The 22,403-nt window shown below is 45.4% G+C and overlaps 1 protein-coding gene across 1 annotated transcript; it reads right to left on the bottom strand.

The window, feature by feature from the left end:
• Window positions 1-9,130: 9,130 nt before the first annotated feature.
• On the bottom strand, window positions 9,131-22,273 carry bloc1s5 (biogenesis of lysosomal organelles complex-1, subunit 5, muted). The gene is made up of 5 exons (XM_078539941.1): window positions 22,095-22,273; window positions 20,847-20,929; window positions 18,138-18,267; window positions 14,779-14,837; window positions 9,131-9,622 (listed from the first exon to the last, which is right to left on the bottom strand). The coding sequence occupies exons 1-5, from the start codon at window positions 22,111-22,113 to the stop codon at window positions 9,449-9,451; spliced, it is 465 nt and encodes a 154-aa protein (XP_078396067.1). The 5' UTR covers window positions 22,114-22,273; the 3' UTR covers window positions 9,131-9,448.
• Between the last annotated feature and the right edge of the window lie 130 nt (window positions 22,274-22,403).

Genomic DNA, 22,403 nt, shown 5'->3' with positions numbered 1-22,403 from the left:
AGAGTGTCTTTCACCGAGTTGATGATCCTCCAGCTACAGTTGATGTTTGTCGGTGTGTGTCCCTGGGAACAGCCCGTAGAGCACATAGTCCTGTGTCACAGCACTGCTTGGGATGAACCTCGACAGAAACCACTGCATCTCTCTCCAGACCTTCTTTGCAAAGGCACATTCCACAAGGAGGTGAACAACGGTCTCGTCACCACCACAGCCACCTCGAGGGCAACGTGTGGAGGAGGGGAGACTCTAATGCTTTCATACATTAAAAACGCTTTTAGTAATGTGTAGAATCGCAAGCAACTGTACCATCAGGTGAGGTCCTGAGTTACATTCATAAAGTCACAATAGCTAACAAATGGTCTATGATGTATGGGTTGATGGTCACCAGGGTGAAGGGAGGGGAGATACATTTGACTTTACTGGCCCTGGATGAGGGAGTGAAGAAACATAAATCGACCCTTGTTGGAAAGTGCGTGCATGTAAATCTCGGGGCAAGGTGAGCCTCATCTGACATACCCTTCAGAGTGATTATCTCGGCCCCCACACGAAGACTGAAGGAGATGCTGAGGTCAGAGGATGCCCTTGGAACTGTGTTCCAGCGAGAATCACTGCATTACAAGGGAGCCTTTTACTCAGTCTCATTCGTGTTGTTGAAATGGCCACTCCTGCTCTGGCGTCAGCTGTGGTTCAGTTGGTAGCATTCCTGCTTCTGAGTCCAAAGTTTGTGGGTTCAAGTACCTGCCTCCAGGACTCAAGCACCAGAATCCAGGCTGACGCTCCCAGCGCGATACGGAGCGGGTACAGGTCGAGTATCCCTTATCCAAAACCCTCGGGGCCGATTGCGTTTTGGATTTCAGGTAATTGCGGATGTTGGACTAGCCTACGTACATCACAGTAGCCTAAGCCTAGGCTAGCTAGAACCTAAAGCAAATAAAAAGGCGCTAAAGGTCGATGAGGTTCAAAAAATGTGTGGTTTTTGGATCTGTTTGGCTATCGGATTTACGGATAAAGGATATTCGACCTGTAATGTGCTGGCTGTGTTGTGGATGAGAGGTTGCACCATGGGCACTGGCCTGACTTCTCGAGTGGGTGACAATAGCTGGAAGGAGAGCAGGGTCGTCGTTCCTGGTGTCGTGGTCAATATTTATCCCTCCATCGGCATCATCAAAACAGATTGTCTGGTCATTACCCATTTGTGGGAGCTTGCTGTGTGCAAATTGGCTGCTGTATTTCCTACATTACAACAGTGACGACACCACAAAAGTACTTCATTGGCTGTAAAGTCCTTTGAGAAGTTCAGTGGTCTTGGAAGCCACTATACAAACGCAAGTCCTTTCTCCTCCCGGGTATACAGAACAAATGTATCAAGATTTCGGCCCTGATAGGGCCGGACTTGACTTGCCTCGTACAGGAATAGAGAATTAGAGATTTCAACAATCGATGTCATCCAACATAGCAGCCATTCAGTATGAAACAGAGCTGTTGTGTGTTGTAATACTGGGTGAATCAGTCATGCGATGGTTAAACCCTCACTCATTCAGTGGTGAAAAAAGATGTTTAAATAAAATATTCCCTGTTGCTACTAAGAGACTTATTATTTTTACAGAATACTGAATTCACATAAAAATATACCTGCTAACAGTTTGTACGGCATACTTTTAACAACCATTTTTATTCTATTGAATCAGTGAATCTATGGGGTATTTGTATATTACTGTCGCTTGCAATCGTCTCTATTTGTATAATTCCGACATCTAGTGGCAACCCTCACACACTACAGCTCAGGCAGCTGAATTATTCTTACTGGTAAGTGCATAGCACAGTGAACCTGTTTGTGAGTTAACCACACCAACAGAGCAATAATGGACACTTTCTGCTCGGGTTTCTATGAAGCAGAAGGCAGCAAGGCATCTTGTAACCTGCTGAGTGTTATATCGATTGAGCAGAGGAGATGGGCACTGGCTGGTCCAGCACAAACCGATGCATTCATAAGCACAAGGTCACAAAATAACAATGGATGAGGAAGACCATTCGGCCCACATTGATTCATCCATCAAGACCCATGTCCCTTTTTCAGACACCACAATTTAATTTTAATTAATATTCCTGATTTACGTTTTCCATTCCATTAACTACATATATATTTTCCCAAGGTGAAAAGCCCAAACCTGTCTCATCTTTGTCCTAAAGATCAGCCTCATGACTCTTTGCTTCTGCATTGTCTCCAGCGCCTGAGTGTCTCTCTCATCTCTCTCACAAGCTGAGCTGAACGCATTCCTCAAGCTCTGCTCTAAACAGAGCACCATACCATCGGATCACGGTTTGCTCAGACTTACATCCAACTGCACTAGCCATGTCGTTCAACATCCTACTGTCCCAGGATTAATCCCAGCCTGTATTTTTAAAATTATTTATATATTCGTTCACAGGATGTGGGCATTGCTGACTAGGCCAGCATTTATTGCCCATCCCTAGTTGCCCTTGAGAAGGCGGTGGTGGGGCTGCCTTCTTGAACCGCTGCAGTACCTCTGGTGTAGGTACACCCACAGTGCTGTTAGGGAGGGAGTTCCAGGATTTTGACCGAGGGACAGTGAAGGAACGGCCAATATATTTCCAAGTCAGGATGGTGAGTGACTTGGAGGGGAACTTCTGCTGCCTTTCTCCTTCTAGGTGGTAGTGGTTGTGGGTTTGGAATTTGCTGTCTAAGGAGCCTTGGTGAGTTCCTGCAGTGCATCTTGTAGATGGTACACACTGTTGCTACTGTGTGTCGGTGGTGGAGGGAGTGAATGTTTGTAGAAGGGGTGACAATCAAGGGGGCTGCTTTATCCTGGATGGTGTCAATCTTCTTGAGTGTTGTTGGCTGCACTTATCTAGGCAAGTGGAGAGTATTCCATCACACTCCTGATTTGTGCTTTGTAGATGGTGGACAAGTTTGGGGTGTCAGGAGGTGAGGTACTCATCGCAAGATTCCTAGCCTCTGACCTGCTCTTGTAGCCACAGTATTTATATGGCTAGTGCAGTTCAGTTTCTGGTCAATGGCAACCCCCAGGATGTTGATGGTGGGGGATTCAGTGATGGTAATGCCATTGAATGTCAAGGGGTGATGGTTGGATTCTCCCTCTTGTTGAAAATGGTCATTGCCTGACACTTGTGTGGTGTGAATGTTATTTGCCACTTGTCAGCCCAAGCCTGGATATTGTCCAGGTCTTGCTGCATTTGGACATGGACTGTTTCAATATCTGAGGAGTCACGAATGGTGCTGAATATTGTGCAATCGTCAGTGAACATCCCCACTTCTGACCTTATGATAGGAGGAAGGTCATTGATGAAGCAGCTGAAGTTGGTTGGGCCGAGAACACTACCCTGAGGAACTGCAGCTCCCAGCTTTGGCAGTCATGGGGATGTTACAGTGATCCTGGGCTGGTGAGCAACACAAGACAAATAAAATCAACCAAGACATGGTTTCTGCTCCTGAATACCCTTGAGCACCCAACAGCATTGGTAAGAAGAAAAACAATAAATTAATTGTGTTATTGATCAGTCACCAAAGGTATTAATGTGAGGCAGCTATTGACAAAGATAATCCAAGTGCACCTTAAAGTTGTTAAATAAGTTAAAACAACTCAGTATAACTCACCAGGAAGGGCACATTTGAAACATTATGATCTTTAACTTGTGTACAGCCATTCTCTGACAGCCAAGACTCAGTTGATAGCACTCACACCTCTGACTTAGGTTGTGCACAGTCAATTATGAAACAAAATAGCAAAAAAAAAATCATGGACCCGAGAAAGAAATCCTTACACTTAGCTGTTACTTTGATACCAATTCCATCCACAAAGACAGGGAACTGAAACAATGGTCCCACGCAGTAAATGAATTGCTTCATAGTAGCTGGGCATCGTACCACCGACCTGTGGCATGTGCAGCAATTGACCTTGTCAGGCGGCATTTAGGAGGAATTAATACAGTCTCGCAGAAACTTTAGTAAATCCCACCTCAGCTCACGCTGACTTATTAAAGGGCTGTTTAATAAACTGCTCTGTCTGGTGCTGTTTAGTTAATTGGAAAAAGAAATGGATCATGAAGCAAAAACATCTGCATTGTGCTCGGTGCTCAATCGTTCATTAGCAGCCAGATGTTATTGCCTCGTGAATCCCCCTTGCGCACTATTTGTCACATTAAGAACTTAACGAAACAAATCGCAGCTCAGCGTAGCTTTACTTTATCACTAGTTTTAGTGATAGAAGTTTACAAAATTATGAGTGGCATGGACAGAGTAGATAGTCAGAAGCTTTTTCCCAGGGTGGAAGAGTCAATTACTAGGGGGCATAGATTTTAGGTGAGAGGAGAAAACTATAGAGGAGATGTGCAGGGCAAGTTTTTTACGCAGAGGGTAGTGAGTGTCTGGAACTCGCTGCCAGAGGAGGTGGTGGAAGCAGGTACGATAGTGGTGTTTAAGAGGCAGCTTGACAAATACATGAATAGGATGGGAATAGAGGGATACGGACCCCGGAAGTGCAAAATGTTTTAGTTGACAGGCAATATGATCGGCGCAGGCTTGGAGGGCCGAAGGGCCTGTTCCTGTGCTGTACTTTTCTTTGTTCTTTGTAGTGTCGCTCATGATCCACCTATAAGCTGTAATCCGGTACTGTCAGAATTTCAAGTGACGGCCTGTGGACTTTTCGACAAAGCTCATGCATACCTCCAGCAGGTGGCCAGAAGCGCCCTGCCCACTGAGCTGAGGTGTTTTCTGGAGCCTGGGCGGTCTGTCACATTTTGGCCAGGAGTGGGATCCGGGGAAATCCAGGAAGGGAATCACAGTTCAAAGTCCGAAAGCAAAAAGAGCAACACTAGCCAAGGAAGCTGAGTGGAGATAACGGCCAGCTAGAAAGGAGGAGAGAGAGAGGGGAGGTGTATGAACTTCACTGAAGGAGAGCTGGAAGTATTACCGGTGGAGATAAGAAGACAGCGTTTGCATGGGAGATGGGGCAAGGTGTTGTTGCTGTGTGGCAGCAGGAACAGCTGGGGGAGGTGGCTGCCAGCATCATCTCCTTCAACCCTCACACGACGTTGATGGGTCCTATATTTATTCACGGGAGTGTGGGTGCCACTGGCAAAGCCATCATTTTTTTGCCTATCCCTCACTGGCCTTGAGAAGGTGGTGGGTGAGCCACCATTTTGAATACAACTCGCTGGGCCGTGCCAGAGGGCAGTTAAGAGCCAAGCCCATCGCTATGGGTCTGGAGCCACACGTAGGCCAGACTGGGTAAGGACGGCAGATTTCCTTCCCTGCAAGTGAACCAGATGGGTTCTTATGACAAACCGCTAGTTTCAGGGTCACCATTATTGATACTAATTTCTTATTCCAGATTTAATTAAATTAATTGAGTTTAAATTCCTCAGCTGCCAAGGTGGGATTGGAACTCATGGGTGGGAATTTCCGGCCTTGCCAGTGGGGAGCCTTGTTGCGGGCGGAACGGGAAAATTTGGAGAGCGGCCAAAAGTCTGGCGGGGTTGGAAAATCCTGCCCCAAGTCTCCAGATCATTCGTCCAGCCCTTTGGACTACTATCATACTACCATACCTCAAAGCAAGTTTTGGATAATTGGAATGTATTATCACTAACCAATTAGCCTATAACAACTGAAAGCTGCAAGTTAATCTTCACAATTTCTACTCGTATATGTTGGCACATTCCCTTTACACAGCGATATGCAAAGCCAGAATGTCCACTAGCCGTGGGTGCATCAAGGATGCTATTGGTCACCGTTTGAAACACTAACTGACCCCCTTCCCTCCACATGAAGAGAAAGCCAATCAGATTTTAGGGAGACCGGCTATACAAAGTATGGCGGAGAACTGGGAAGGCCCAGCGGACGGAGAGTTATCCTATTCCGATTTAACAGGCCAGGGCCTGCTTATAAGAAAGTTCAATTATTAAGGAGACCACCTTAAAATTCTGTGCATTAGTTGGCAAGTGATTCCCTCAGCTCATCTGCTGTTGAAATCCTCATCTATGCTTTTGTTGCTTCTCGGGTTGATGACTCTAGACCTCTCCTGACCGACCTCCCATCTTTCACCCAACATAAATTGGAGCTCATTCAAAACTCAGCTGCCCATATCCTAACTCACACCAAGTCCCATTTACACATCAACCCTGCTCTCTGTACATTGGCTCTTGGTCTAGCAACACCTTAATTTAAAATGGTCATCTTTGTTTTGATATTGCTCCTCAATACCTGGAACCTCCTCCAGCCGAACAACCCTCCAATATCTCTGGTTTCCTTCAATTATGGTCTCAACGCATCCCCAGTTTTAATCCTGCTGTCATTGGCGGCTATGCCTTCAGGGGGCTAAGCTCTGGAGTTTCCCCCCTTCGAAGACACACCTTACAACCTACCTCTTAGACCAAGTTTTTGGTCATCTGCCCTAATGTCTCCTTATGGTGTCAGGTTTTGTTTGATAATGCTTCTGTGAAGCACCCTTGGACATTTTATGTTAAAGACTCTAAAGTCAAGTTGCTGTTACAATACAGCTTCTTCCAGTCTTTCGGTGCTCCATCAATAAGTTTAGCTTAGTCCACCCAGCCTTGTTACTGTTCTCTCCAGTTGCACCCCGTTGTACCATCTGATAAACAAAACTACATTTATGTATGTGGCAAAGTGGTAACAGAGGAGCAAACCAGGAGGGTTAACTAACATATGCACAGGAATGGTGATGTCCCTTTTGTTGTTACCACTCTAGCAAGGAAGTTGGTCATCTATCTTCCCTCCATCAGTCTTCGCCCATTGAATAAGGGTTCAAAAGCTTCTTCTGGTTTTGCACTGAATGCAATGATCTTCCCCGGAGCTGTGTAGGGAATGTAATTCAAAATCCACTTCCCAGCTCTGCAGGAGTGTTTCAAAGCTCAGAACTGCCTATTGCTCCATTCATTTTACAATGTAGGTTTATTATCTTTTCAACTTTAATGCTGGGGCTGTGCTTGTACATATCTCACAGTGTTTTGAGAATATGGTGGCTGATAACACTGCCAAACACAATACACACTTGACTCTTCAATTGCTCTACATGACTGCTGCGTCTGCCTGGAATGCCTCGGATTTATTTCTTGCGTTTTGGTTCACAACTAAGCTAATGGACGGCCTCTGAACCTTATTGTTTCAATAACTGGAGGCCTGTCAGCTTCTATGTTTAACTGTCTAAAATTACAGCTGGTCACACTTCCCTTCCCCATCCTCCACTGTATTCAAAATTCCACAGATCAGAAGCAACCTGTGCGGTGTGACATCACCACCGCCCCCACATCTGCAGATTTCTGATAAAATCCAATCTTACAGGGGGGAAAAAAAGACGGGCCAGCTTAAAGCTTAAACTCTCTGCCACAATGTGCGTTGGCGTTTCTAATTTGGTAAAGGCAGGCCACTCGTTAGGAAAGAAGTTTAAAGTGAAAATGCACTTCTGTTAATTAATCCATGACAATCGAGTTATGTTTTAAGCTGCATTCTTGTGTGTTTCAGAAACAAGTACTGCATAATTTTCAAATCGAAAGATTATTTTGATATGCAACGATGCTGCATTTTGAAAAGTGGGAAGGCCAGGTACTCCCCACCATGGATTTTGACACCACATAGCTTTAAACCGGATACAGAATAACTAGGGTGCAAAATGGATCAATGACAGAAGCAACTCCCTCACGAAGAGTAGAAAATGGTTGAACATCTATAAATGACTCAAGGTTTCGCATGACACGGACAGGTGAGTTGATGTTACATATACGCATCCACGAGTAACATTCTATCTACATTCACTTTGCAACTTATTTACAAGGACATTAACTCAAAATCAAATTAAGCAGCCTATTCTAACGGAGGCATTTGTTTGCTCTGGGCATAAAGATATTTCATCACGAGAAAGGGGAAAAAAAAATCAAAATTAAAAACAAAACTGGTTCTGGTTGTGTTTCAACATCAAGCACATCCTTTCATTGTTATTTCAAAGGATCTTAGCTCACAAGTGGCTTATGAGACACAAGCCAGTTGAATGAGAATGTTTGGAACTCACCCAGCACCAGGTATTTATGACTAATAACAGGGCTCGAAAGAAATTTTCAGAACTGTACTTGCTGTCAACCAGAAACAAGCTTCACATCTGGATCAGGGTTGTCAGTTATCGAATGCCAACTCCACATCTGGATCAGGGTAGCTTAATTTTCACACTTGCGAAATAAACCAAAGCTGGCCTTCAGGCTCCTAAATTAACCTATAATGTTAAGCAATTACAAGTCTCAATAATAGGGCAAGAAAAAGAAATGCCCTATAGCAGGAACCTTCCCATCCAGTTGCAAGAACGTGCCACTGAAAATGATTACACGCAGAGGGGAGATCACTAGGTACTTGCGGTAAAATGATGGAAATACACAGCAGGTTGAACAGCAAGAACTTTCACCTCAGCCTTCTTGGCCCTGCTGTTATCAGATTATTTTTCTTTCCCTTGTACAAAAATATGGTCTTTAGTTGTGTATTTATGATGTAGACAGGAAAATGAAACCTGATGTCGGAGATACCTTGAAGAGCTCTTTAAACTAGACAAGAGAATAAAGGCTCTCTCTCTCTCTCTCCCCTCCGCAATAAAGTTAAATAATGTCAAACCTTTTGCTTTCATCTCAAGTTACACAATCGTGGGCTACTAACACTCCAAGTGACTCTGTGGTGGTGGTGTTTTTACTCTGGGTACCAGCAGGTGATTGATGAGGCTGTCAAAACACAGTGGTGGATGAAAAACTTGGCTTCGACTCAATGTTATCAAAACTAATCTAAAATATTTATTCCATCTGCTCCAGTACTTTAATCACAATTTCACCACACTGCCAAGAATGTGGCTCTACAATAAACCATAAAGAAGGAGCTGCCTGTGTGAATTTAAGCTCTTATTCTCACACTCATTCTCACGTCTTGGAAATGATGACCCCGTAAAGTTTAACATTTGATTTAACAGAACACTTGAACATGCAATAGATTCTAAAGCAATATTCAAAGCTCTTACTTCAACTTTTAACTTAAATCTTCATTCCTAGCCATCTACATATTAACAGCTATTGCATTTCAATAATAACTGCAAAGCACTTCATGATGTTGGTGATAAGGCCTTTATAGAAATATCATAGTTTTCACTCAGATTATTTGTAAATATTTACAAGTCTGATGTATCTTGATGGCACAGTCTATGTAATATCTTCTGTTGAAATAGTCACTGTAAACATATCAGAACCAGCAATGCAGTCATTAAAACCCATTCGTAAACTATTCGAAGACATTATTTTAAATGTTTCTCTTTTCATGCTCCCCCCCCATCTCCCCACAGCTTTAGGAGGTGTTGACCTTCATCACACATTCAAACAGCCTTGGTCAGGAAAGAGTAACAGGCTGAAAATTGTGCTGTGACACAGCTGCTTAGAAAGTCCTGAACTTCGCCAAGTCCTTCTCCATTGCTGCATACTGTTCCTTCAGCCACTCGGCTGCTTTCGCATGCTCCTCCTCCACCTCTGCGCCCTGCCGGCGCTGCTCAGACACGAAGGCCTCCCATTCAGCCCTGCGCCTCTCTCTGCTGGCTTGCAGCTGGTCATTCTGTAAGCAACGAGGGGGAAATGCGTATTTCAGCCAAATGCAAATAGGTCTCGGCATTTCTGCAAACGTAGGCCAGCAGCTTCTGCGAACAGACATTCTTTTGTTTCCTGGACAAGGATATCAAAAATCATCCCCTTTATTAAGCCCTGGGCCTGTTCAATTCCGGAAAACTTACCACTGCCATTCAGCTTTGCAGCAATCATAAACTGCGTTAACATGACAACCGGGTTAAAAAGATGCAGCAAACAAATCTGCCACCCCTGCCCCACCCCGACTGAGCGCTGAGAGCACAGCCCTAGATAATGTTACCCCACTTTAAACCCAAATGCAGAATTGCTTCTTTGTAAAAAAAAGAGATAATTTAACTTTGGAGCCCAAATTCTATTTTGCAACTCAACAAGTCACCATGATTTTAGCTCAAAAAGTTACTGAATCTTAACCAGGAAACCACAGACAAATTAAGAGGTGGGTTTCCTTGTAGCTTCTTCTACCGCTGTAACTTTGGGGGAAATTGCAGGGTGGGGAAAATCGCAGTATCGGGAGTAAGAAAGGTCTCGGCAAAATTCACCCATCAGGTAACAATTTTTTTTTTAAAAGCAGCAAGTGTGCCGTTTTAACAGCAGTGATTACACTTCAAAGTAATTCATTGGCTGTGAAACGCTTTGGGACATCCTGAGGATGTGAAAGGCGTGATGTATATGTAAGTTCTTTCCTTCTGTCTGCCTTCCTGTCAATTAGGAAACACAACTGTTAAGAGCAACATTGCTCCAAAAAGTTAAAGAAAGTTCAACTCAAAATCGACAAAACAGCTGGGAATGTCACTACAGCGATGTGAAACAATGTCCTGAATTGTCATCGCTGCTTTCCGCAAAGAGCCTAGTTTTGGTCGACCTGGACAAGGGCTGCCTCCAATTCAGCTCTCTTCCTTCCCACATTGGCCTCTTCCATTTGCCTCTGTACTTCTCATTTTCCTGAGCTTCTTCCTTTTATCGTTCTCTACTTTTCATCCTCACACAGCTGCTCATTTGCCAGAAACATAGAGGATTGGATCACAGCATGGTGCTCCACAACTTTATAAAAAGAAACAGTTGATAACTCATTCACAACAACAACAACAACATATATTTATATAATGCCTTTAATGTAATGAAACATCCCAAGGCACTTCACAGGGGCATTATAAAACAAAGTATACACTGAGCCACATAAGGAGATATTAGGTCAGATGACCTGGTCAAGGAGGTAGGTTTTAAGAATTGTCTTAAAGGAAGAAAGCGAGGTAGAGATGGGGAGGGGTGCAAGGAGGGAATTTCAGAGCTTGGGGCCTAGGCAACTGAAGATACAGCCACAATGGTGGAGCAATTATAATTGGGAATGCACAAGAGGCCAGAATTAAAGGGGGGGCAGATATCTTGGAGGGTGCTGGGGCTAGAGGAGGTTAGAGATAGGGAGGGGCAAGGCCATGGAGGGGCTTGAAAACAAAAATGAAAATTTTAAATTCAAGAGAAGATCACAACATGGTGCTTTAACAACTAAGTGGGCCCAGCCAGACAGAACACACTGAATGACTTTATATTCTAGATAGGCTATGCATAGTGAGGCACACTTCAATACATATTTTGCCAGCTAAAATTGCTTACTGAACTGGGATGTACATTTAACTCGCCAGTCGCTGAAATCAAAGCCAATCCACATTCCTCATTAAAAAAAAACAAGATTCCTTTAAAAAGTAGTGAGACGGTGAAGAAAAGGCAGGGAATGCATAGGTCATTTACCAACTGTACCCTAAAGATATGGCATTTCCGATGAAGTGCGCACACCCAGACCATAACGTACCTTTTCCCTTTACGGATGCTGACAGACTGGCTGTGCATTTCCCACAATTTCTGTTTCTATTTCCAATTTCTAGCGTTTGCGTTTCTAACTAAAGAGGGCCACTCCTGAACCATTAACTCTTCCGTTCTCTACACAGGAGGCTGACTGACCTGCTGAGAGCCTTGTGTTTGTGTTCCAGCTTTCCTGCATCTGCAGCTTTTTACTTTTTGTTTGCTGCCTCTCAGTGGAATTTTCCAGAAGCCAGTATGACCGAATTTACCACAAAGTGTCACTCAAGAGTTTAAGGAACTGGGCGTCGAGGCAAAGTGGCAGGGTCACCTGATAGTTGATGTTAAAATGTGATGTGCAGTGGGCGGGAGTGAGATCTGTGTACTTAACTCAAGTCACTGATCATGAGAAGGTGGATTAAAACTTCTACAAATGATGCATTTTAAAACTGCATTTAACTAGAATCTTTAACAGCAAAGGTCTGGATTCTGGAAAGTTTGCACATTTGATTGGACTTCATGTATAAAATAAACAATTCTACCAAGACTATTGCATGTGGTTGGCGGGGGGGCGGGGGGAGGGAACAACACGATTAAGGCCACCAGCTATTTTTCTCACCAAGAAGCTGTTCCTCTTCACAAGAAAGATGCCAGAATTTAGGGAAAGAAGATCTATCCAAAGCCATACGATCGCAAATGTACCAACCAAGAAAACTAGTGAAAACCAGTGCTCCATATTTACTGCATCAAACATTGAACACCTGTCAAATCTCCCCCAAACCTTCTTTGCTTTAAGGTGGCCAATTTTTTATTCATTCACAGGATGTGTGTGTTGTTGTTGACATCAAAAAATAAACGCCAAGCTTATAGTTGTTGCAAATATTTAACTGTAAAACCGTAACGTTTTAAGTCAACTTTAATGGGCCTATGTCTTGGAAGATATAAAGGATGTACTCTGCTTGCATTTTGAATATTTAAGATGACTGATGACAGGTATATTACAGTACAGCAGGCTACAGACAGGTTTGGACACTTCCAGTACTAGCAGTATACCAAACTGGAATGCTGGTGCCTCCCATTCCATTCTATTGTCTTGTACTCTGCACATCTCGCGTGTGCTGTGAACTGCTCTCAACATAAAGCCCTCTTTTTCTCAAAAGTTCCCTCTAACCCGAGAGCCCTTCTCAGAAAATATTTAAGCCACCCTCAAGGGAATAAAAGCTTGCAAGTTTCAAACAGAATACGTGATTTCAAAATTGGCAAACACTAATTTACTTTTAAAAACTCTTAAGTGCTCAAGTTTGAAAGTCACTTGCTAAACGTTTGCACAATATCCGCAGCTGTTTGGTCTTCTCGCCACATTCCCAGTAGAGGGAAGGATTTGACCTATCCGTACACGACACTGAATAAAATCAAGCCAGTGATAGTGACAACGCAATAAGGTGTCTGTGACATTCCCAGTAATCTGGCAAGTCAACTTCCAAATTAAACTATAAGAAAAGATTGAACAGGCTGGGGTTCTTTTCTAGAGAAGGCTTCTAGAACGCTGAGGGATGACCTAAGAGAGGTCTTTGAAATTATGAAGGGGCTCAAGAGGTTAGAGGTAGAGAAAATGCTTTCCATTTTGTGGGGGAGACCAAAACCAAGGGTGATAAATAGAAGGCAGTCACTAGTAAATAAAATAAGGAATTCAGGAGAAACTTTGCTTCTCAGAGCGTGGTGAGAATGTGGAACCTGCTTGTCATATGAGCAGGTGAACAGTATAGCTGCCTTTAAGAGGGAGATAGGTAAGTAAGTATGATGAGGGAGTGAGGAATAGAAGGTTACGCTGATGGGTTTAAATGAAGTTAGGGTGGGTGGAGACTCAAGTGGAACCTAAACAACAGAATAGACCAGTTGGGCTGAATGGCCCATTTTCCGTGTTATAATTTCTATGCATGCTGATTTGAGAAACAAAACAATTCTAATTTACTTCATTCCTTAGCTGTGCCTTCAGCAGACTGACTGAATTCCTAGTGTATGCCCCTTGGTGTGGGAAGAGTGATAAATTTTGATTTGCCTGGAGTCGTGCTGACTGTTTAAAATCATACTTGCTGTGAGCTTGTTCCATGCGAGTAAACAAACCAAGTCTTCTTTCAATGGAGATTGCTATAATAGACTTTTGATATATGGACAATCCAGTGTGAATCTCGGTGTGTGAACAATTGGTTCAGAGATTGATGCTACATTTATACCGCACTGACGCTGCTGAATCTGGCTCATATGAAACGAGGAGGCTAGTGCCTCTGGAGACCTCCATGCTGGTTCCCTCCTGCACCCCCCCCGGAACGTCTCCCATACCACCAAAAGCAAACGGGCATCATGGTCTCTGGAGCCAGTTTGCACGTTCTGTGGGCTGGTTGAGTACTCAGCCTCCCAGTAAAGGTCCAACAATGCACTTTGGCCTCTGCAAGCCTACACGGACCTTTCTGCAACAGCAGGGAAGATTCGTGGCCTGAAATACTAAAGTTGTATTTGGTACTTTTGAACAACTGCTCTTGGGCAGCTGTCTAATGTTCCTGCCCCTGCTCTACAATCCATTCTGTTATGCAGAAAATCAAGCAGAAACAGGGTCATTTGAGGCCTCAGCCCTTTCGTGAATCACCCCAGCCCCAGGTAAGGGTCCCATGCGCAAGGTTATGAGCCATGGCCAATGGCAGTGGAAGCAGCGAATTTTCGGCAGTGATGACAGAAGAGCTCGAACCTCGATGGACGACGGCTGCCGACATGTGAAGGATTCTTAAGCAAGAGGACTTGTGTTTCCATTGAGCACAACGGGAAACCACCTCGTGTTAATTAATGTTAAGTGTCTAAGGGTGGGGGGGGTCACTCATTGGATCATAACTTGTGCAGATATGAAGAGACACGTATTGACACTGGTGGTGGGTTGGAGGTTGGGCCTATTGCTTGTACATTTGTGAATAAATCTAATGCTGATTGACTCCTGGTCACCTCCTTCACCAACTGGCTGTAAGAATTCTGTCAGTATTCTTTTCTCTAGTCGCATTGCTCACGGAAATTGAAACTGGAAGGCTCCTATGAGTAACTCAAGAGGAAAGCACAAGACCACGTGGTACAGAGAAATGGAGACCACTACCAGCAAGAGAACCATTCAAATATGTTCAGGTTTCAGTTCTAGTTAGCACAGTTAAGAAAAAGAACAGTGGCAAATGTGAAAACTGAGCAGGGCCACCCTGCCAACCTTGGCAGGAGCAGGGAGCCCCCAACATCCTCATTCAGCAAAACATCTGAATGCAGAAAGGATTCATTTTGTGTAAAAGTGGTTACACTGACCTGATCGGCTTCCTGCTCCCTCTGCTGGATCCTGTTCATAATGTGGTTTGTAGCTTGCACTGAAAAAATATTCCCAAGCACAAAAGTCTGTGAACAGTCAAGCACTGGGCGAAATATTAGGAGTGAGATCTATTTCAACAAGCTAACACAGCCATCGAAAAATACAGAATTCAAGGTTATCTTTCACACTGAGGTGCATCGATAGAGGCTACCCAGCAACTGTTGCAGAGTATGGGACCAGGAGTTAAAGCAGCTGTCCTGTGAATCACCCAGCTGTTCCCTCAGTGAAAGATGCTCTTTGCTCTGGCTGAGGACTTAGTCTTTCAGTGCAAAGAGCCGTTCACGAGCATTCTAAGGTCTAGGGCTACGTGCTAAGGGATGTACTAAAGTTTGGAGCAGCCGCTGCAGAGGCTCAATAAGGAAAGGTCAAGCCCTCCATCCTGAGGGGCTGGAACCCATGTAAATTCCTTCAGGCTCTATGTACGAGAGAATGCTGGACAGGAGAATATGAACATATATTGTAAATATAATCTGTAACTGTAAATGTAGGAGGCACCTCAAGAATGCCCCACACTGTGTTGAAAGAAGTAAACTGTATTGCACTTTACACAACAGTTCAAATTTGACATTATTCATAAAATTTGTAAAGTATATTTTTTGAAAAAGATCATTTTCTATATGTAAGCACTGGAACTCCTGTGGAGGATATCACAGCTAACCCCAATCCATCCTTCTCACATTCACACAAGTGTTTTACAAAGAGAGTCACTGGATCACAAACAGAAGTGAAGATCTATGCCAATTCCTGCACTCCTCCATCCAGCTTTGGGACACTCAGGGCAGCTATGTCCAACCATGATTTAACTGGCAGCACTGAGTGAGAAGGTTTTCAGTTCCTATCCCGCTCCCAGCAGAAAATTAAGGCCGACACTCCAGTGCAGCAATGTCAGAGGTGCCGTCCTTCAGGTGAGACCTCAAACCGAGGACCCATCTGCTCTCTCAAATGGATTTCATGGCACTATTTTGCAGAACAAGGGGAATTATCCCTGGTGACAGGGTCAACATCACTAAAAGAGAGGATCAGGTCATTATCACACTGCTATTTGCAGGAACTTGCTATGTGCAACTTGGCTGCCGTGTTTCCAACACAACATCAGTGACTGCACCTCAAAACGTCAATGGCTGTAAAGCACTTTGGGAAGTCCTGAGGCTGTGACAGGTGCTTAACAAATGCAAGTCCTTTCTTTAAACTGTGATGAATCCTTAAATAGCAGCTTACCTGGCTCAGGTCTGCACTGAGCTGGGATCTTACTGGCCAAAACCAACACAAATTGCTCCTGCTAGTAATTGAAGGCACTCGGCAGATCTGCTAAATGTGTGCTCACCCGCATATTACAATGTTAAAGGTGGTAGTACCGTCTGCTGCCCTGCATAGGACAGTAAAAACCAAATCCAGCACAAGCATTTACAAGTTGCATCCTTTACCTAAGGGGGAGGGTTACCATTAAAAATAAACTGTCCAAACTACAAATCTCAAATTGCTCTAGACTATATTAAAAATCTCACATCTGCATTGCACTCTCTTTAAAATTGCCATATTTACATTCACAACTGCCTGTCTAAACTGGTGTTATAATGACACTCTCCCACCAATAGCAACACTATATAACTTGTTTCTTTGTTTTTTTCTACCACCAAGAAACCTTTTGACTCTAACCAACTCTAGGACCATAAGACGTAGGAGCAGGAGTAGGCTATTTGGCCCATCAAGTCTGCTCCGCCATTCAATGAGATCTTGGCTGATCTGATAATCCTAAACTCCACTCTCCTGCCTTTTCCCCATAACCCCTGATTCCCTTACTGATTAAAAATCTGTCCATCTCAGCCTTGAATATACTTAACAACCCAGCGTCTATAGCCCTCTGTGGTAAAGAATTCCACAGATTAACCACCCTCAGAAGAAATTCCTCCTCATCTGTTTTAAATGGGCATCTCCTTACTCTTGAGATTATGCCCTCTGGCCCTAGGCTCTCCCACAAGGGGAATCAACCTTTCAGGGGGCTTGACAGGGTAGATACTAAGAATCTTCTGTGTTTCAATAAGGTCGCCTCTCATTCTTCTAAACTCCAATGAGTACAGGCCCAACCTACTCAACCTCTCCTCATAAGAAAATCCCTCCATACCCCGGATCAACCTAGTGAACCTTCTCTGGACTGCCTCCAATGCCAGTATATATTTTCTTAGATAAGGGGACCAAAACTGTTCTCAGTATTCTAGCTGTAGTCAAATTAGTGCCTTGTATAGTTTTAGCAAGACTTCCCTATTTTTATACTCCATTCCCTTTGAACTAAAGGCCAACATTCCATTTGCCTTCCCTATTACCTGATGAACTTGCATGCTAGCTCTTTGGGATTCATGCACAAGGATCCCCAAATCCCTTTGTGCTGCAGCCTTCTTTAATCTTTCTCTGTGACCCAAACGCAAATGCCCACCTTATAACCCTTAATACCATGGTTAATAAAAATCTACAACGTCAGGTTTAAAATTAACTATTGACTCAACATCAGCTGTTTGTGCAGAGAGTTGCAAACTTCTACCAACCTTTGCATGTAGAAATGTTTCCTAAATTTGTTCCTGAAACTCACGTTGAATTCCACAGGCTGTTAATATATTAAGTTAGATATGCAAGTTCCACTATGGGGAAAAACTCATGCTAAGAAGGTTCACATTTTTATTGTTGGTGAGGAGAGTTTTTACTCCGGATCCTCATCTAGTCTCAGCAATGTTTTACAAGGAGATCTTGCCAAAACGTCAGCCATGAAGCAAAGGAAAAAGTCACTGAATAGGAACAGATGACAGTGGAACAGACAGTTGCCCTTTCATCTTCGGGATGGTAACTAAAACAAAAGCTCAACAGATGGGATAAAGGTTCCTGCCTCCCTCCCCAAAGCACTGTGCCGGATAAATGATCATAGAATCATATAACACCAAATGAGGCCACTCAGGCCTTTGTGGTCTATGGTGGCCCTTTAAAAGCTGTCCAATCAGTTCCACACCCTGTGTTCCTTCCCTATTGCCTTTCAAAATTTTACTCCTCAAAGCATTTATCCAATTGTCTTTTGAAAGTTACTATTGAATCTGCCTCGACCTCCCTTTCAGGCAGTGAATTCCAGATCACAACAACTCTGCGTGAAAAAAAAATCTCTTCATGGCAACCCTCACCCCCACTTCCTCCACTGATTCACTTGCCAATTAAGTTAAATTTCTGTCCTCCTGCCATTGGAAACTGTTACTAAGAAAAACCCAGAACAATAATTAAGTTACAAAACATATATCCTTTTAAAAATCTGTAAACTTACACCTGGCAAGAACGCTCGGAATATCGCTGCACATTGCCTCCTGGGTCTTAGGAAGGAGCTGGTCATTGAGTTCCATGATCAGATTGTTCACAGCTTCCAGTCCTCTCTGCTCACGAAATCCACGCTTCTCCTTTCAAAATTTTAAAAAAGGGCGACAGAATGTAAAAACTTCGCAATTTTATCTGTCCTGTAAAGCAAGCGATCTTACAGAAGAGGTTAAGATGGTTTATGAAGGTGGGGTTCAAATCAATATTGGAAGACACAGGGACAAGGCGGCATGAGAAACACCATCACTGCACAAAAAGGAACATCAAGTCAAACCATTAGGATTAAAAAGGAGTTGCTGAAAATAAATTGAAAGGCAGAGCTACATCCATAAATGATTGAGTAGTTCGTGGCCAAAAACAATTGCTGCTCATTCTTCACAAAATACACCGAATGTCACTGCGGTGACAGAGGGTGGGTAGAGGACACAGAGGTAAGGCAATTTAGCAGAACAGCCAAAGGTGATGTGAGGGAACCCTTTGTTTTTAAAAAATGCAGTTGAGTTATAAGAATCTAGAATACACTTCCTGAAAGGGCAGTAGAAGCAGATTCAATAGTAGCATTCGCAAAAGGGAATTCAATAAATACTTGAAGGGAAGAAAAAATACAGGGCTATGGGGAAAAGAGTGGGGTTAATTGGATAGCTCTTTTAAACAGCTAGCACAGACATGATGGACGCAATGGCCTCCTTCCTTAATATCTGGCCTCCATAGTTGTATTTACAGAGGGAAGCCTACTTCAGTGCGAAGTGTTTTCAGTTCTAGGTTCTTACTCCTGATGTTCCATCTATACTCTTTATACTTTTGCATCCCCGATTTTAATCCACTATTGTCTCAGACCCAAACTCTGGAATTCCCTCCCCTAAATCTCTGCCTCACTTTCCTTCTTTAAACGTCCCTCTTTGACCAAGCTTTTGGTCATCTGGCCTAACTCCTCACAAGGCTCGGTGTCATATTGTTTTATAATGCTCCACTGAAACTCCTTGGGATGTTATATTTACATAGCACCTTTAATATAATAAAAATCATTGCTGTTTTAAGATAATTGCTCACTGAAAGAAAATAGTATTTTCGGTATGTCTCCTTTTCCTTAAAAACGCAATGGCTGTTCCTTTGGAAACCCATTGCTTCTGTGTTCACCAAATCACTTACTGGTAGCACGTCTAAATGGTTTTTATACAGGTGTATGTGCAACTGCTGGAAGACTGTTCCACCATTGACAGCATTGCAAACAAAACAGGCTCTGTCCTCAAGACATCGACACAGGTATAATTTAAGTGAAGGTGCTGGAGAGCAGTCGGGGAGCACAGACCTTGGCTTGTTTTACCTTTCCCTACCACACCAAGTGTAGCAGCCTTACAATAGCTCCAGTTGAGATCACTCAGACCTGGAATCAAAACTGGGAGACAATGGTCCATATGGTTGAGTGCATTAAGTAACAGATTGGCCTAGTGGATGGAAGCTTTTAAGTCTTTAAGGTACAAACCCAAATGTATCTTTTAGTTCAAGTGATGGAGGTGGGTAGCACTCTCTGTCCTGTGTTGATGACTGTGTTCAGACTGCTCTTAGAGCAAGCAGGTGGTGGCATAGTGGGCAATGTTACTGGACTAGTAATCCAGAAGCCCCGGGCTAATGCTCGGGGACACAGGTTCAAATCCAACCATGGCAGCCACTGCAATTTAAGTTTGATTAATAAATCTGGAACTGAAAGCTCGTCTCAGTAATGGTGACCATGATACTACCATTGATTGTTGCAAGAACTCATCTGGTTCACTTATGTCCCTTAGGGAAGGAAATCCGCTGTCGTTACCTGGTGCGGCCTACATGTGACTCCAGACCCTGAACAACGTGGTTGACTCATCCTCTGAAATGCCCTAGCAAGCCACTCAGTTGAAGGGCAATTAGGATGGGCAACAAATGCTGGCCTTGCCAGTGACACCCACATTCCATGACAAAATAAAGCTGCCTATTTATTGCTCCTTCCGATTCCCTTTTAAAAGCTACTGCTGAATAAGTCTCCACCATCTCATCAGAGAGTACATTCCAAATCCTATGGCTTATTTCCCTGGGTCAAGGGGCTCATACCTGGGTCTAGATTTAAAGTAGGATTAGAGGGGGATTCGAGGGGTAATCTTTTCACTCAGGATGGTGGGTATCTGGAACTCACTGCCTGAAAGGGTGGTAGAGGTGGAACCCCTCAGAACATTTAAAAAGTACTTGGATATGGTCTTGAAGTGCCGTATCCTACAAGAACTGGAAGGTGGGATTAGACCCGTCGGCTGGCACGACCACGATGGACCAAATGGCCTCCTTAGGTGCTGTAAATTTCTACGATTCACTAGTAAAAATGTTTTCCCTCTCGACACTGCTTGGGGTGAGATATATGCTTGGGGGGCGGGGGGGGGGGGGGGGGGCGACCAAATAGAACACACAACCTCCCCAGAGAAGGACACAAAGGAAGGTGCCGAGGCATCAACAACATTAGGGGAAGCAAGCAGGTTCAGCACTGCAGGTTAACCACAGGTGAACACTTTTGTCGGTAGAAGAGAGAAGTGTTTAAACACAGCAAGAAACTACTGAGAGAGGCAGGTGACAGGGCCAGAGAAAGTACATTCCTTTCCATGTATATTGTTCACCCGCTTTCCTGTGTAAAGAAATTACTGACCTCAAACTCTTTAATGAAATAGCGAATCTCTGCCTGGATGATGGGCCTGTGGTCAAACAGCCTGGAGTGAATCTCACTCAAATCTGCACAAATAACAAATCACAGCAACTTTAGACAGTTCACACAGTGAAACAGGGGGAGGGAGAGTGAAGAGACAGGGCAATGGCCCAAGGCACATTGAGGGTGTTTGGGTCAGGCGGCTGGAGACGAACTGCCCCAGACCCTCTGATCACCGAGTGGACCCCGTCCCCCGGCGGACACCCACGCCCCTGGACCCCAACACCTCCGGACCCCAACACCTCCGGACCACCCCCAGCCCCCAACCCCCGGCGGACGCTCCCCCTGGACCCCAACCCCCCCGGACACTCCCCCTGGACCCCGACCCCCAACCCCCCCGGACATTCCCCCTGGACCCCGGACCCCCCTGGACACTCCCCCTGGACCCCGGACCCCCTTGGACACTCCCCCTGGACCCCGGACCCCCCTGGACACTCCCCCTGGACCCCGGACCCCCCTGGACACTCCCCCTGGACACTCCCCCTGGACCCCGGACCCCCCTGGACACTCCCCCTGGACCCCGGACCCCCCTGGACACTCCCCCTGGACCCCGGACCCCCCTGGACACTTCCCCTGAACCCTGGACCCCCCTGGACACTCCCCCTGGACCCCCCTGGACACTCCCCCTGGACCCCGGACCCCCCTGGACACTCCCCCTGGACCCTGGACCCCCCTGGACACTCCCCCTGGACCCTGGACCCCCCTGGACACTCCCCCTGGACCCTGGACCCCCCTGGACCCTGGACCCCCCTGGACCCTGGACCCCCCTGGACCCTGGACCCCCCTGGACCCTGGACCCCCCTGGACACTCCCCCTGGACCCCGGACCCCCCTGGACACTCCCCCTGGACCCCGGACCCCCCTGGACACTCCCCCTGGACCCCGGACCCCCCTGGACACTCCCCCTGGACCCTGGACCCCCCTGGACACTCCCCCTGGACCCTGGACCCCCTGGACACTCCCCCTGGACCCTGGACCCCCCTGGACACTCCCCCTGGACCCTGGACCCCCCTGGACACTCCCCCTGGACCCTGGACACCCTGGACACTCCCCCTGGACCCTGGACCCCCCTGGACACTCCCCCTGGACCCTGGACCCCGATCCCCTCCGGCTCCCGGCTCCCGGCTCCCAACGCCCAACCCCGGCGGACACCCCCCCCGAAACGGGACCGGGACCTGGACGACCCCCTGACCTCTCCTCGCTCGCTCCATTCCGCTGCTCTTGTCTCTAACCGGATCCCAGGAGACGCCGCTCTCCAGCCGCAGCCGCTGTAAGAAGAGGAGGGGGGCGGGGGAGGGGTTTCTGCACCGGGAAAGGTACCGAACGGATCACAACATCCCGCCCCAGTTACAGAATGAAAAGCAGCTGATTAAACACCCCACCCCCCCCCCACATTGAAAAAATAATGGTTCCCTCCAAAGCTGATTGGTTGAGAGCCTGGAATAGGAGTCCCGCTGATTGGCTCCTCGCGCCAGTAGGCAAGAACAAGGACTGTTATTGG

This window comes from Cetorhinus maximus, chromosome 4, assembly GCF_964194155.1.
Source record: "Cetorhinus maximus chromosome 4, sCetMax3.hap1.1, whole genome shotgun sequence".
NCBI classification, from domain to species: Eukaryota; Metazoa; Chordata; class Chondrichthyes; order Lamniformes; family Cetorhinidae; genus Cetorhinus; species Cetorhinus maximus.
Note: the sequence above shows the minus strand (reverse complement) of the source record. Positions and strands in the feature narration are given on the sequence as shown.